This window comes from Aythya fuligula, chromosome Z (genome assembly GCF_009819795.1).
Source record: "Aythya fuligula isolate bAytFul2 chromosome Z, bAytFul2.pri, whole genome shotgun sequence".
In the NCBI taxonomy this organism is placed as follows: Eukaryota; Metazoa; Chordata; class Aves; order Anseriformes; family Anatidae; genus Aythya; species Aythya fuligula.
In genome coordinates this window covers 38,581,731-38,599,377 of record NC_045593.1, presented here as the reverse complement: position 1 = coordinate 38,599,377, position 17,647 = coordinate 38,581,731, and the positions used below count along the sequence as shown (strand labels likewise).

The window sequence follows — 17,647 nt, the reverse complement described above, 5'->3', positions numbered from 1 at the left end:
CAGGTTGCTCTAAGCTCTATTCAACCTGACCCTGAACACTTCCAGGGATGAGGCATCCACAGCTTCTCTGGGAGACCCGTTCCAGTGCCTCACTACCTTTATGGTGAAGAATTTCTTCCTACTAAAGTTACCCCTTTTTAGTTTAAAACAATTATTTTGTATCCTATCAGTACACTTCCTGGCAAAAAGTCCTTCTCTTGCTTTCCCTTAGCCCCCCCTTTAGATACTGTCTCCTAGAGTCTTCTCTTCTCCAGGCTGAACAACCCCAGCTACCTCAGCCTATCTTGGTAGGAGAGGCACTCCAGCCCCTTGATCACCTTCATGGCCCTCCTCTGGATTCATTCTAATAGATCCATGTCATTCTTAGAATAGGGGCCCCAGAGCTGAACACAGTGCTCCAGATTGGGTCTCATGAGAGCTGAGTAGAGGGAGAGAATCACCTCCCTCAACATGGTGGCCACACTGCTTTTCAGGAAGCCAGGAAACTGTTGGCTTTCTGGGCTGCAACTGCACATTGCTGGTTCACATGCTTAGCTTCTCTTTGACTAACATCCTCAGATCCTTCTCAGGGCTGCTTTCAATCCATTCTCTACCCAGGCTTACTTGTGCTTGGGATTGCCCTGGCCTAGGTGCAGGAACTTGCAATTGGCCTTGTTGGACTTCATGAGGTTCTCATAGGCCCACATCTTAAGCCTGTACAGGTCCCTCTGTATAGCAACCCTTCTCTCCAGTTTGTCAACCACACCACACATCTTGGTGTCTTCAGCAAGCTTGCTGAGACTCTTGTGTACTCAAGTGCACTCTTGTGCATTCAAACCCATTTTCCGTGTCACTGACAAAGAGGTTATATAACAGTGATCCCCATACTGACCCCTGAGAAACACCACTCATTACTGATCTTCACCTGGAGACTGAGCCATTGACCACAACTCTTAGAGTGCAGCCATCCAGTCAATTCCTTACCTACTGAGTGGTTCATCCATCAAACCATGTCTCTCCAATTTAGAGACATGGATATTATGGGGGTCAGTGTCAAACACTTTGCACAATTCAAGGTATTTGATGTCAGTTACTCTTCCCCTATCCACCAATACTGTAATCCTGTTTTAGAAGGCCACCAGATTTATCAGGCACAATCTGTCCCTAGTGAAGCCATGTTGGCTGCCACAAATCACTTATTTTCCATGTGCTTTAACATAGCTTCCAGATGGATCTGCTCCCTGATCTTGCCAGGCACAGAGGTGAGACTGACTAGTTTGTAGTTCCCTGGGTCTTCCTTTTTTCTTTTTTAAAAATCTAGTTTATGTTTCTCCTCTTCCATTTAATGGGAACTTCACCAGACTGCTGCAGTTTCTCAAATGATGGACAATGGCTTAGCAGCTATATTTGCTGTTTTCTTCAGGACCTGTGGATGTATCTCATCAGGCCCCCTTGTGCACCTTCAGATTCCCTCACTGGTCTTGAACCTGATTTTCTCCTACAGTAGGCAGTTCATCATTTTCCCAGTCCCTGATTTTGCCTTACGGAGCTTGGGCTATGTAGCTAGAGCTCTTGCCAGTGAAGACTGAGGAAAAAAAGCCATTGAGTACCTCAGCCTTTCCAGGTAAACAGGTCTCCTGTTTCCTTCCAGAGAGGTCCTGCAATTTCTGTGGTCTTCTATCACTGATGTGCTTATAGAAGCCAATAGATGGTATTGTGCTGTTTTGGAATTGTGATGAAAATAGTGTTGAAAACACACTGCTATTTTAGGTGTTGCTGAGCAGTATTTACACTGAGCCAAGGATCTCTCTGCTTCTCATGCTACCTCACTAGCTGTGCAAGAAACTGGGAGGGGTCACAGTGAGGGCAGCTGACACCAGCTGACTAGTGGATCCATCCCATATCATATGATCAGAAATAAAAGGTGAGGGGAAAGAAGTAGGAGATGAGGATGTTCAGAGTTATGACATTTGTCTTGCCAAATAACTGTTACATGTGGTGAATAAACTATGCTTCCTGGAAAGGGTTGAATGATGCCATGCAGCCCAAAATGGCTGAATGTCTGTGGATGTGAAGTACTGAAAGAACTATTTTGCTTTGCTTGCACATACAGATTTTGTTTTACCTAATAAACTGTCTTTACCACAAGCCATGAGTTTTCTCACTTTCACCCTTCTAATTCTCTCCCTCATCCCACTGGTGGGGAGTGAGCTAGAAGTTGTGTGGGGTGTGACTCTTTACCGGGGTTAAACCACAACCAATATCTGCCAGGAGTACTGGTCTTTACCAAGTATGATACTAGTTCCAGGTTGCAGGAGAAATCCAGAGAAAACATACTTCCACAGTGGAAAAGAAATGAATAGGAAAGAAAAAAAAAAAAAAAAAAAGGGTTTCATTTCAACTCGATGCTTCTTACTAGAATAAGTACAATCCTTCCCTAAATTTCAGAGCATGTCTTCTTACAATGTAGAAAATGGAAACATACGCAGAATTCAAAGTAGGTAAGGGAAATTAATGGCTACATTACCAAAAGAAAAGTATATACACATAGAAGACAGTAATTTTCTAATCATTTGGTTTATAAAGGGATATGAAAGATAGACATATTCAAACACTTTCAGGTAGTGCCTGACTCTCCCATCACACAGTTATTGGATATTTAACCTCGGTCTGGATATTGCCTATTTTTGAGTAGGGGCTAGTAGTACTATTAATACTAATTATCAATAGCTATCCATATTATTTATTAATTACTTGTTTTTAAAATTCTTATTAATTAATATTAATTATAATCTATAATTAATAATTATTAATCAATTGTTTGTTGATTTAATTTTAAATTAATTATTGATATTGATGTTAAGTACTAGTAATAGTAGTACTATTGAGCTGGGGCTCAAACAAACCGCTTGAAGAGAAAGAGAGGTTAAGTAATCGTTGGCAAACTTATCTCTCCTACTGGGAGATCTTTGTGTGTCTTGAAGCCATAATCTGAAGGATATGAAAACTTCATCACCTCTACTGTTCTGCAAAATGCACCAAAACATACCATGTAAACCTACCTCTGCAAAATGAAGTCATGAATATTTGAAAACTGTAAGCAAGAACAATCTAGACAATTATTTAGGATCCTTAATGACTGTCATTAGTAATAATTAAGATGAAATTAACAAGTAAAAACAAAAGAGAAGAATATGAGGAAAAACTTGTTAATCATGAGATAACTTAAACTGTTTAAGAGTTTTGTGGGGTATGGCAGAAATTACATAATATGAAGAAATTAAATTCTGCCAAATCAAAGCATTCAGAAACATACAGTACAATAAGAAGCAGTTTTATGTTATCAGGGGAGGAAACAGGGGGACACAGCCTGTCTGTTGTCTACCTCTATCTTTTAAAACCTTCCTTTCAGGAAGAAAGAAATGAAATAGAATTACATACTCAAAATATTTGTCTTATTTTTCAGCGCAAATTGAAGTGATACCATGCAAAATTTGTGGTGATAAATCCTCTGGAATACACTATGGAGTCATCACATGTGAAGGCTGCAAGGTATGAGATTTGAGTACAGAATAGTCATCATCATCTGCATTAGCCTCAGGCATTAGTGTATGCAATAATACACTTCTACACTCTTTCAAGCAAGAGAAACCGAAGACCATAAAGCCTGCTGATCATATACATGTGTTCTGTGTCTGATTTTACAAGTTACTTTTCTTTTCATTAAATAGTCTTTAGAGTTACATCCTCTTTTGAAACATGAATTAATCACATCTGATAAAAGTATTTTATACTTATTATATATTTATATTTATATTATGTATTATTTTTATTATATTTATATTATTATATTATACTATTATATCATTGTATTATTTTTATATTTATTATTTATATTATTTTATAATATAAAATAAACTTGCAACTTAAAGTCACACAAGTTCTACTTTAAATCAGCTTGAGAACTGGATTGTTTCTTACATATTCTTTGTAGCATTAGAAGTTGATACGGTATCTCAGTTCAACATCTTAAAAGCTTACTGGTGTCAGTTTAGTCATATTTTATACGCTTTGCATTCTCTGCAAGCCAAATTGTAGTCTCTAAAAGAAAAAGATGCCTTATGTTATGTGTAGTGTAAAAGGATCCTTTTCCTTCTTCTCTATAAGCTCCAGCATAGTGGAATTGCTAGGAACTGGCAGTGAGACAAAAATAAATAAATAAATAAATAAAAATTTAGAATATTATCCCAGACATTGGCTCAAATAACTGTAATCAGACCCCAAGCAAATACAACAAAAAGGCTTAAGTTTTCAACTTTAAAAAGACTCTGTACTTTTTATTATATAAGGAAATAGATTATTACCTATGGGAAAACAGAATTTTATATTATACGCACTGTTATTTTAGCTCTAAATGTAAAAGAGAAGTTGCAAAGATGACGACTATATCTCTGGTTTATTCTGTATGGAAACAGTGAGTTCTGTATGGAAAGAGTGAGAATTCTGTAGAGTGAAATTCTGTATTTGTAAAATCTGAAAATTTGTGTACACCTATTCAGAAATGAAAATATTTAATGCCAACATGTTAAGAAACAATATATTGTCAAAGATCAGATTTCTTTCAGAAATATTAACAATTTTAAACAAAGACTCCACAATGTGACACTGTCTTATTGTGAGACTGGACCGGGGATAAGCATATTTTTCCAACAGTGACATGTGTTAAGATTTGTGTTTAAGATTAACACGTTTTAAGACATGTGTTGATCTGATACCTCAACATTGGCACAAAAATGACTGGAGAGAAATTCTTTAAGCAGAAAATGAGAGTATTAACTCAATACCCAGCCTCCACAGAAGAGTAGAATGAAGGGTGGAGTCTCCTGTAGATGTGATTAGGGTTAATGCTGGCCTTTTGTGTACCCTATGGGGAGATGACACCCCTCAGCTCTGTGTGAGGACCACTTTTTGGAATAAATAACTTCTCTTGCACTCACAGCAGTTTTAAGCCTATGGTTTTTGTTCCAGTATCAGATCAATTAGTCTAATCTTGTTTTGTGAGTCTGCTGTGAAAAAAAAAAAAAAAGAAAAAAAAAAAAAAGAAAGATGTCAGTTTTCACATCAGGTTCAAGAGGAAGCCTCTCCCTCTGCAAGACCTCTCTCTTAAGGTAAGCACTGTCTCAAGCAGTGCAACTCTACTCTTCATCACCCAGCTGCTATATAACTATTTGCTCAACACACACACTAATGTCCAACACTGGTCATGTCCAGCTCCTTTTGTCTGAATGCATTAGAAATGTGAACCAATTAAAAGGGAGAGGATGTGCAGAAGAAAGAGACCAGAAGTGTATCCACCAGCATGTGTGGATTTGAGCCAGACACCAGAGGGCCACAGCATTTCAGGATGTTGTGTTGGAGGATTACACTGCTGCTGTCATTGCTACAGACTCCAGGGGACACAAAATCCTTTCACTGCATGTCTGCATTAGTTCTGCCACTGCAAATGCATATCCTAAGTGCTTAAGGGGTGTCATAAACTTTGTGGCAGTTCCATGATACACACCTGCATAGACTGAGTAGCGTACTGGAGCCAGTGAAAAAATGGTGTCTGCTGCCATTGTTTCCACTGTCAGTGTGAAACCTGAAGACAGGTTTCTTCTGAGAAACAAAAAGCTTGAAGACAAACAAACAAAAAAAAAAAAACTTTCCTTTTTTTGATGAGAGGTCTCTTCTCATCTCCTCTGCTGGCCCCGGCACAAAGTGTTTGCTACTTCTGACCTGTCTTGAAGTTTTTGTGGCCTCAGTAATGATTCATTCCCTGCTTTCCCTAACTGTCATTATTCTCAGCAAATATAGCCAATATTGTATAAAGATCCCCTAAACATGAAATAACTTCTCTCTACTTTGAAGAAAACACTGAGATATTTTGCATGAAGAACAAATTACAAAAGTCTCCTTGGAGAAATAAATTACCTGCTGTAGATTAACTTCATTATGTAACCCTTGATTTTTTCCTAAGAGGGGCAGAAAAGGAACAAACAAGTTTTTGTAAGAGGAGATCAACCTTAATGGGAGGGAAAAAAAATAGTCTTGTGAGAGGAGATCAGACAATGGATAGAAACAGCACTGCAGGTTAAGACATGTTGGTGCTAGATGGTTGTGTGTGTGTGTTTTTAACATCTTTTAATTCATTTGTTCTCTCAAATCCATATCCACATAAGAGGCACTAAAATCTAAACCAGAAAATGTTCCTCATGTCACAAACAAATTGGCTGTAAAGTTCAAAAAGTGGGTAAGAATTATCTGCAATTATCATCCATCTAGTGTTAAATTAAGCTCACCTCCACAGCAAGAAGAAAGTTTTGGTCAGCCAGGATGAGGCAAGTCCCTACCAGATTTTTTCTGAAAGCCACCCTATGTTCATGCATGGACGTTCATTCTCTTAGCAGTACAAATCATAAAACTTAATTTAATTTTTAGATATAATCACTGATAAAACCAGCACAGGCCAAATAGTCTCCTTATGCTCAACATTAGGAACTACCACTTCTGTCTCCTTAGCGGGATATCATGCCTATAGCCCATTGTTACTGACACCTTGTGACACCCTGATTTGGTTTGCAAGGACTTGAGTGAAAGTTTGTTTGCTACCCCTGGCAAGCAAATTGAGCCATTCACAGAAACCACAGCAGTTACAGATTCCATATTTTATCATTATCAGTCTGCATGGAGATAACACTGGTTTTGCTTAATGAGTGCAGTAAGCTCTTGCTTTCTGACTCCACTGAGAGCTGTTTACAAACCAACCCAGAAAAGCACAACCACTTTTGTGTCACTTCTGATAACTAGTGTAACTGCAATAATGATGCATTCTCTTTGTGGTTTCCTGCAGTTGTTAGACTAGCCTTCACCTTTCCCAACACAAAGCCATGCAGTTACCTGTTTCCACAGCTGTTAAGTTTGCCAATGAACTTCTTTTCTTTCTGTCTTTTGTTTCTCTTTCTGTCTCTAGATTCAATGTTCCTCCTGTTCTTTATTTTACAGGAAAAAAAAAAAAAAAAAAGAATATTATAAAATGTTTTCTCCCTCTCTCTTTTTCATCTCCTGATTTCATTTCTCTAGTCAACTCTTTCATTTCAAGTCACTTTTACAGTAATAGTACCTCTTGGTGATGATTGTAGCACTTCAGAGCTCATAAGGCTTTAAGTATTAGTTCTAGTTCTTTGATAAAGAACTGCCAAATAGTCCAGCCAAAGCTTCTAGAAGATAGAATAACTACAAAAATTTTAATAGATAAAATGGATATTTATATTGCATTGATATGGGAAATGTCTATATTTTCTCATGGTAGTCTCTAACGGTGTTGCTTTCTCCTTTGTGTGTCAGGTTTACTTGATACAGTCATTAAATCCTAGTGCTTTTGTTATGCTTGAATTTGAATTACTTTTCACTCCTGAAGTGTATGGTCTCTCCAGATCAGATCAACATTTGCCAGGTTAAATTAAACAGCAGACATTTTAGCTTCTAATGCTACGCATAACCAGTGCTGGATATTACCAGTATCTTTCACTAAAGAAAGAAAATAGTCAGAATATGTATTTTAAGTTGTCTGTTTACAAATTCTGACAGTCTTTTCCTCTGTAAGGAACAAGCACTAGATGATACTTTGTAGTTATTACACAGTAGGAGTGTATTCTGTAACTCTCCACTTTTTGTCTCTTAACAAAGTGGAATTATTTAATATTCTTCTACAAAGAAAAATTCTCCTTATTGGGAGTGCATGTTCTTTAATTCCACTATACATGTTTAGTTCATCAGCAAAGCCACAGCATAAATAACATTGTGCTAAATAAGAAATAAGCATGGCTGTGAGTGTGTGTGTGAGCGTGCGCACATATACGCACATGGTAATACTCTGTTTCTCTTCTTCATTGCCCCTAGGGATTCTTTCGGAGGAGTCAGCAGAACAATGCCTCCTACTCCTGCCCAAGGCAGAGAAACTGTTTAATTGACAGAACCAACAGAAATCGTTGCCAACACTGCCGACTGCAGAAATGTCTTGCCCTGGGAATGTCTAGAGATGGTAAGGAGTCAGATTCCTGCTTCATGCCTAATCCCTTTGAAACCCTTCTTCACTACTGACTTGCTTAAACTCCCTGTAGATTTCTAGAAAAAGAGAGAGGAGAAGCTCCTTGCTTTGTAATGCATGCACTGTGAGACACAGATCTTTGCCAGTTAACAAAGGAGGTTATTTTTCGGGGGGGGGGGGAGTGGAAGGGGGGAGTGGAGTGGGTGTGTGTATTGGAATCACAAAATGGAGAGCAGTGTTGGTTTGGAAGCATCAAGAGTTAGGAGGAAAATGTGCTGTTCTGATAAAATGTGCTGTTCTGATTAAAAGCACAAAATGGTCCGTCCTCTCTTCAGAGGTGGATTTATATTCTAGTTTATATAATTTCTTATATTAATAACGCTAAATATTGAGGTAAGAAAGCATCCCTTTCCTTGAGATCTCTAAAGACAGTAAATAGGCAATTATTAAAAAAAAAAAAAAAAAAAAAAAAAAAAAAAAAAAAATAATATTAAGGTTTCAAACTCATTTATTTTATTCAGAGCACTTGACCTGGCATTTTTTAATGAAAAAAGAAAAAAAAAAAAAAGCATTTATTTCACTTGTGTATTGCCTCCTGTCCTCCTGTCTGGGTCTGGGTCTATATAAGAAATGTTGATTTAGCATTGAAAATGGAAATCAAACCAGGGGGAGGCTTCACAGTTTATCCACAGGTAGGATCTTTTGTAGAGCTCTGATCCACCTTCCAAGATGTGGGCAAGTCATGCTGAAGGTCTGGTGGGAGGCTTGAGCAAAGCTGCCCACAGCAGACCTGCCCCAGCCACCACTGCTAATACAAAGGCTGTGCAGCTCACAAACACATTTGAGATGGTCAGGAAGTATGATAAGAAAACATTGTTTTTGAAGAAAGGTTATATTAATTAGGTTTCCTGCCAGCAGTTTTCAGTCTTAAGCAATTTACATAAAATCTGTCATTTGAAATTAAGTCATTGATGAAGAAGTTACATAAAGAGCTATTTCTTTATATGGCCTGGTTTATAAACTTGTTTAAAAATTTAAATTTGTTTAAAAACGTCTTTTCCCGCCTCAGTATATTTTATGTCTCACTGAAACAACTTGCTTACCTGTTCCACCAGTCTGGGAGATACATTGCTATCTCATGGAGTTCTTTTGGTCCTAGCATACCATATACTCTGACAATTCAGCTCCCACTTCCTCCTGGAGGAAATTAAAGTAGCAAAATTTCAGTAATTTAACAGCACGTACTTTCCCATAAAAAGTACTATTTCCCAAGTATGGGATCACAAAAGTATTTTAGCATGACTGACAATCCTGTCTTCCCAACCTATAATTCAGGGAACACTGCACACAGGTAAAGAAAGGGATTCTTTTGACAGCATCACTTTCTTCTCCCATTGTTGCTGTGAGGGTGTTTATACTTAATAATATTGAGAGCTCTTGCAAGTTTAAGATAGCCTGTATGGATTTTTTTAGCAGAGAAAATGAATGTGAATTTTACCTCTCAGCCATGTAACAGATTCGTTTTTATCGTGCGGAGGCAGGATACTAATTGACAGCAGCTGGAGAATCCAATTAATGAATATATAATGAGAATAAACAGTGGGTGTTTGTTTTTATTACTGAGGCTCTAAATTTGAAGAAAATACGGAGTTGCATTTTTCAAAATCCAGTCATCTGTAAGAAAGTGCAATGCGCTATGGGCCAGTTGCAGGGACAGCCTTTGTGTGTCCATGTGAAGTGGCTTGTAGACTTTATGGAGGGCTTCAAGTAAGCTGGGGGTCATGACAAGAAAAACAAACTCTCAAAGTAAAGTTCAAATAAATTGAACAGGCTAACACCCCCTCAATTTTCTGGCACATCCTTCTCATATTGTTTCCTTCTTTTTCTGTTGTTCTTCCTATTAGAAGATTTTCACTCTCACCTACATGTGTAGGCTCAGAATCTTCTTGAGGTCTATAACTGAACTGTGAGATAGCAAAAATGGGAGACAAGCCCATCCTCTCCTACTAAGTGTGATGATTCTGAACTGATCTCCATTACAAATGGACTGGAAATACTCAGCATTGGAAAATACTCTTCATAATGTGTAAAAACAAGTATTTCCAGAGGAATGTCCTCCTGTCTGTTCTCTGATAAATTCTGCTAGATGTATCATAATGGAAAGATCTTATTTGTCTTACAGCACAGCTACCTCTGCTCTGAGAATCCTAGGTCCAGGCTAGTAGAAAGCCAGAATTTAAAGAGAGATGGAAAAATAAAAGATAACTCTGTATATACATGTGGATATATGTGGATATACCTGTATGTGGATATACTTCTCATAGTTCCCCTGCAATCAGCTTCTTATTTTTTGAAAATTTTAATCTCAGTGTGTCCTATTCCTGGGAAGGTTGTTTTTCACTCTGATGTTTTTCTGCCTTTCTCATTAGAAGGAATTCATGGATCTTAAACATGGAGATTATGTAAACTGATTGTGTAAATCCCTGAGACTTTCCTCTGTGGAAAAAATTATATTCATTTATGCTGCTTACCTTCAAATCTGTTATTGTCTTCTAGGTTATAACTCTAACCTCCAAGATTTTTCTAAATGTGTGAAGATAACACCCCATTGAAAGGATGTGATAATAGGGCTTTAGGGCTTGTTTTCATCCATAGCGCTAATCCTGTTAATGCACAGTTTAAACTGTTGTGGAAAGTTGGTAAATCATATGGGATATGAATCCAGAGATTGTGCATTTCATACAGCTCTACAGCTCTGGGTTGATGTTCAGTGGACACAGAGATATATTAAAAAAAAAAAAAAAAAAAAAGTTACATGATCTTTTTAACTTTCACAGTAGAAAGTGAGTTTCTTGACATAGGCCCTCCTGTCAAATAGAATTTAACAGTTGTCACCTTGTAAATCCAGGCACGTGATAGTTTTCCTTTGTGAGATACATCTTTGTGAGATGCAGTGTAATACTTTGCATTCTCTCTCATTTCTAATAATAATAATTTTCCACAGCAAAAAATGATATTAAAATTAAATATCAGAGAAGTGGTTTTGTTGAAAAGAATCAAGGAAAAAAAAAAAAAAAAAAAAAGGAAGAAGAAGAAGAAAGAAAGATGACAATGATTTACATTATGCTTTATTTTTCAGCTGTGAAATTTGGAAGAATGTCCAAGAAGCAGAGGGATAGTTTATATGCTGAAGTGCAGAAGCACCAGCAGCGACTGCAGGAACAGCGGCAGCAGCAGAGTGGCGAGGCAGAAGCCCTTGCCAGGGTTTACAGCAACAGCATCAGCAATGGCTTGAGCAACCTGAATAATGAAACGGGCAGCACCTACTCAAATGGGCACGTCATCGACCTGCCAAAGTCTGAGGGTTATTACAATGTGGATTCTGCCCAGCCTTCTCCAGATCAGTCTGGGTTAGACATGACTGGAATCAAACAGATAAAACAGGAACCTATCTATGACCTCACCTCTGTACCAAACTTGTTTACCTACAGCTCATTCAACAATGGGCAGTTAGCTCCGGGGATATCCATGACTGAAATAGGTAAGGAAAATTATTATTTCTCTTGTGTAATGGATAAATATAAACCAGATTACAATATTGTCTTTATTAAAATATTTTATAGGCATTCCATACATGGTTCTACAGTAATTACATGTTCATATGCACATATATTTGCACACATATACAAGAACTAAATGAAAGAAATGGAAGTAGTTGAAATGATTCTGTTTTAAATAAACTCTGTGAATTATTCAGTCTCTTAAACCAAGCAGTTTACCTTCTGTGTGTGAAATACGAGCACCAAAGCAGGTGATGAATCAATCAGAACCAAGTGATAATTAGTAGTGTGGCATTTGCTTCAAATGAGCTCATTACTAGGAGGCTTAAATGATCTCTTCAGCTAGCCAGCTGTATTCTTGTCAACACCCAGAATCCCCACAGCAGCTAAATCTAGGGTATTCATAGTTAAAAACACCAGCTCCTGGTGTGTGGATGTACATGCAGAACAAGTTCACTTACCTCATGAGCTCAGCAGAGATGAAGGTAGTTTTGTGAACACCCCTGCCTGAATTCCTTGGAGCACCCTTCATTTCTTATTTGAAAAGTAGCATAGAGCCCTCAGTGTCAGATGAGACAGTTTAAATGGCAACAGGTGATTCTTCTGTAAGGGATTTCTGTTCATCTAACACTTCTAGTCCTATCTCTCCAATTCAACTGATGGTACTGCCTCTGATATAAATGCATATAATGGAAGGAGATCGGCATCCTAATACCTAAAGGTACTTCCCACCTGAACAAGTGAAGTATGATGACTCAGTTGTGGCTGAGGATATAATCAAGGGATAAGATTTCTCTAATGGGAATCAAAAATAAAATAAAGTTATAAATAAAATAAACCAAAATATGCTCAAAAACACTTATAACGAATTATTTAATGTCACACCATAAACACCAACTAGGCCTGGCCTTCCTCCTCGTGGGTGTATGTATGCTAAGATGTATAAGTATATGCATGTACTCAGACCTACAGATTGCCCTGGAGTTGTGGTTTGCCTGTGCCATTTCCCTGTGTCATGTTTGGTCTAGGCTGTCCAGTGAAGACCTACACCTACAGTGTAGCAGTGTGGATTACTGAAGATTACTGATGAACTTTTTTTCCACTCTCCTGCTTGGTTTTGGGGACTTGTGAATATTACTTAAGAATGATTTCTTCAAAGCTCAGTACTAGAACGGTGGTTAGTATTACAAGGAACCATCTGAGAGACAATTTAAACAATCCTGAGATCTGTTTCTCTGCAGCACCCTGTACCAAAGGGAAATGTTCCCAGAGATGTTCAGAGGAGGTACAAGAAGTATCGCAGTTCTGATAGTACATTAATTGAATTAGTGCTCAGTTACAGAACTGAGCCCAACATAGAGGCCATGAGATTATATCCGTAACAGCTAAAGGATTCCACCAAAATCAATGGGATCTTTTGACTTACAGAGCTTTAGAAAAGTGTTTAACTTCTATCTCTTGCAGGATCACTAAGAAATAATGCATTACTCTTGAATTCTCACCCAGCTTTTTGTTCTCTTCCAGCTTTTTGTTCCATCCCTGTACTTGACTGCCCTGTTTCCCATTCTTTCATCCTCCATACCATCAGACTGGTATTCCTTTTCCTGAGCAGAGAAAGGGGGGAAACCCACAACTGCAGAGAGAAAGACACAGCTAAGGGCCTGTCTCTGAGCTGACAACAGATGATAGGTGTTGGAATTGCCTCTTCTATTTGAAATTGGAACTGAGGCTCCTAAATTACTAGAATTTTACCCCAGTTCTGCTTTTATGTCATTTGTGGCACCTGCAGAAGAGTAGTAACATTTTTACTGAGAGATAATGCAGTATAACAGGTAACTGATGCAACTGAAGAAAAAAAAAATGGAAGAGAGGTACCATAAAGTATCGGAATTTGCGCACAGATGAAAGACATTTTCAAGGTTTAAAAACAATCAGAAAACATCTCTTAATGCTGCAGCAGATTGTGAGTATCTATATAGCCACAGTCTAGCAATGAAAGCAAGAAAACTCTAAGCAGTGGGATGCATTGATTTCATATTAAAATATGATTAAATTTCACTCTCTCTTACTTAGTCTGGTGAAACTTAGAAATAAATTCAAGTCATGTTAAGTAGAAGTTATAACCTTAACTGGTAGGTGAATAGAGAATATAAGAGATAGAAAAACAATACTGCATTGATTTTTGTGCTTGATAGGACTTTATGCTATCCTGCCTATTGATACTCCAAACTGCTGTTTTAAGTATCCAGGTCATTTTAGTTCTTATCCTCACTGAAGACTTTATACCAGATTCAGACTTCCATTCTTTATGTTGTTCTGGTGTTCATAATTCTTCAAAAGTGTATTTGTTTAAGCACCAGCACACTTGTCTTGTCATATCTTGACAAGATTCAGACAAGGCACTTGATCTTGTCTGAATGCAATCCTCCTCATAAACAAATGTGTGAGAATCCTTCCATCCCTGAGTTCCTTAAAGTTGGAGTAAGCTTTTCACAAGTCTTATTTGCAGGCAGCCCAGAATCATAGCTCTACATATTATAATCATAGCATCATATTTTAACCAATATCCATTTCACCGCTTACTACTTCAGTGCTATTGCTTTGGTTGTTTCTCATTTACCTTTTTACTGTATAGGACATTTCTTATTAAGAGACCTCTGAGTGCACATTTCTAAGCTTAAATCTTGTTTTCTCTTTTCTGTTTTTCTGTGCTTTTCAATCCTGCTACATTAGGTCTCAGTCGTCATTGATGATTTGTGACTTCTCTTGGTTTGGAGTTATCTACTCATTTAATTAACATGCTGTGAACCCTCTCTTCCAGATTATTAATGAAAATGTTAAAAGCTTGTTAAACAAGTTCTAACAATGGCCCCTGCTGCACCTGACTAAACAATTTGCTGCAACTGCATAAAGTACTTTAGTATTTACTTTTTGTCCACTAGCAAACAGTAAAATTCTCTCAAAAATTAAACAAGTATTCTTCATTTCCTTATCATTTTGACTCAGATATAGAAATAATGTTTTCAATGGTATTCTACCAAATAATTTATGTAACATTTACTTTATTTTCTTTCAAATCTTATTTTTTATCCACAAGTCAAAATTATCAGGCATGCTTTGATCTTAACTCTTATATGTTTTAATTTAAATGTAAAAGTTCTATTTTTTTCTGAACATACCTTGATCTGTTGTAGACTTAATAGTGGAAGTGGAAATTGTTCATTTTAACAGTTTTGAGAAACAAAAGTTTTATACAGCAGATACTTTAAATATATATATGTATTAGAATGCCATGGTAAGCAAAATTTAGCTCATCCTGCATTACATGCTTACCAGTATCTCTAAATACTGTACCAGGAAATAAGTGTAGGCAAAAGACATGCTGACAAATTGAAGTTATATAGGGCTCCTTCAGAGGTATTTAGAACTATTATATTCCTCCAAATAGGCCGAATATTCCAGGGTACAACTGCACCTTATCTGATCATGATGAGAATGTTGAGTATAAGAAAGAGCAGTCTTTCAAATACAGAAACAAATTTCTCATGTAACTGCCAGAGCCTATGATGAAGAATAGCTTGATTAAAACAGGTAGTTCCCCATTAGGCAGAAGAGTGCCTTAGGCTCTGCCCCGGTCAGTATTCCAGTTCCCGATTCAAAAAGAAATTCAAAACCCCAGGAAATAAAAAGCTGGTAAATAATCTGAAGCTGGTAAATAATCAGAAAGGAGCAGAGCTTCATCTTGACATCACTTGAATTTCTAGGTTATTTCCTTTTACTTTTAAGACAGGTATTTTCATCTGTGACTCAAGGCATCTTGTTTGGAGCCATGAGCTGGATTTGTAGCCAAGGTGGGCAGAGGACAGAGGAATTATTCAGCTTGATGAATTCAGGATAAATTGAGCATGCTTTTTCTCTACTTGTCCTGCTGACCATTGGCAGCACAAGCCAGGTGTGTCCCACCAGCCAGGCAAAGCTGGCAGTATGAGGGGCACCCATGTCCCAGGGCTTCATGGTACTGTGTGTCCCTTATATCTGTAGGTCTGGGAAGGCAGAATTTTCTTCTGCTGTGGTAGAAGCTCAAACTCAGGTCCAATCTGCCTCTGTGTTGAAACCAAGTATTTCGTTGTACATAGAATGTCCTTCTCCTCACAGAGAGAGAGAGACAAAGATCAGCCTGTGCATGGGAACTCTTTAAGGGAAAAAGCAGCTCTGTTTCCTGACCATTGCAGCTCCAGAGAAAATATAGTAATGCTTGTGCCCAAGTGTGATATTAAAGGCTTATTTTTAAACTTGGTCAAATTAAAGACCATCTTGTTTCAATGTATGTGCATAACGTTATCTGTTACAAAACAGCACTGCATTTTCCTCACAAAATGTGTCCTTAAGGCCTTGGTGTGTAGAAGTTAATGGAAAAGTTTCCTTGCCTTGATGACAGATGAGACTACCAGGCTTTACTTTCTTAAAGCCTTGTTTGGTCTTCCTTCCTCCCTCCCTTCCTTCCTTCCTTCCTTCCTTCCTTCCTTCCTTCCTTCCTTCCTTCCTTCCTTCCTCCCTCCCTCCCTCCCTCCCTCCCTCCCTCCCTCCCTCGCTCCCTCCCTCCCTCGCTCCCTTGCTTCCTTGTTGCTGTTGTTGTTAATTCTTTAACTCCCTTAACTGTACCTCCAAGCCTTGCTCTCTGTGCCAAATCAAAAATTAATGGACTGTCTACAGAATGTATACTTATCACTTAGATGTTATTTCAAAGGTTATTGTATAGATCAGATGATTCAAAATGCAATGAACTCTCTAAATTAAAGCCCATACCTAAGGCGACATTAACAACAGCTGTGTTGATGTTCTCTTTTGTCTGTAGCTTCGTTTCAAGCCCACGGACCACTACATAGTAAAACAAAAAGGCTGTGTAAATGTAGTCCTGCATAATATTTCTTCACCTCTTTTTCTAAGCCATGTTTTAATATCTCTTCTACCAAGGTGGTAGTCAAATTTTGCAGGGCAGATGTGTGCAGATGTGTACAGCCTTACAGCTGTATTTCAGCAGAGCGATGTTGCCATCTAGTGAGCAGTTAAAAATGTGCAGCATGAGCATTTCCATGCAGATACCCTTAGGGCACTATTTCTAATCATCATTACCTATTTAAAGGTAACAATCAGAATAAATTAATATTTCAGTGTTGTGCTCATTTCAGTTAATGTAATAAAGCTTAGAACCCCCTCTTCTGTTAATTTTTTAAGGTAATTAAGTAATCTTTTCCACTTCTAGTACATTAAAGAAGAAAATGGGGAATGGCAAGATTCAAAACTAATTTGACAGCTTAGCTCAGCTAGGAAACATTTCCACTTCATCTGAAATGGACAGAAGGGTGGAGGAATAAATTAAAATATTATGATGCAGAAAAATTCTAGCTGAGCTGATGTTAAAATGAAAATAGCTATATATATATATATAATTGCAGGTTCTGAATTTTAAATATTTAGAAATAAATTTGGCCAACAAAAATGCCATAAAATTATCAGAATTTTTGAAATATTTTTGAAAGTTTGTAGTTTTCTCTAGTTTTATCTTTTCCAGATTAGTAATCTTTATTTGTAAATTTACATATTTACAAATGACAATTTACAGATCAAAACCAGACTAATTATAGATCTATATAAAGGCTGTATTGAATATGTATTTCTCACACTGATAGTTTAAATGATCCAAATGTTAGCAAATAAATGATCATGTTCTTATACTTTACTAAATGCATATTTTAGCTCTTACTGACTTAAGAAGACAGAGAGAGCAGAGTTTGTGTTATAACTCTTGATGTAGATTTAGAAAACAAAAATTCACCCCGTGGCTTTCAAGTCACTGAACATCCACTTTGCCTCACTGTATCTGCAGTGGACTTCAGATCTGTCTCATATCAGTTATAGAAGTCATTTTCAGCCGCATTTAATGCAAATTACAGCAGTTTAATAAGCAGAATGCAATGTGCTTTTTTAACTATACTAAGTTCAAATTTATACAATTAAG

The 17,647-nt window shown here is 37.4% G+C and overlaps 1 protein-coding gene across 1 annotated transcript in view; it reads left to right on the top strand.

Annotated features, from left to right (window-relative positions):
- The first annotated feature begins 2,452 nt into the window (after positions 1–2,452).
- RORB (RAR related orphan receptor B) overlaps positions 2,453–17,647 on the top strand; it is a 36,979-nt gene continuing 21,784 nt past the window's right edge. Inside the window, exons 1-4 of the mRNA XM_032205647.1 lie at positions 2,453–2,480; positions 3,446–3,531; positions 7,921–8,062; positions 11,208–11,609. Of these exons, the coding sequence (XP_032061538.1) occupies positions 2,453–2,480; positions 3,446–3,531; positions 7,921–8,062; positions 11,208–11,609 (658 nt within the window). The remainder of the gene's footprint in view (positions 2,481–3,445; positions 3,532–7,920; positions 8,063–11,207; positions 11,610–17,647) is intronic.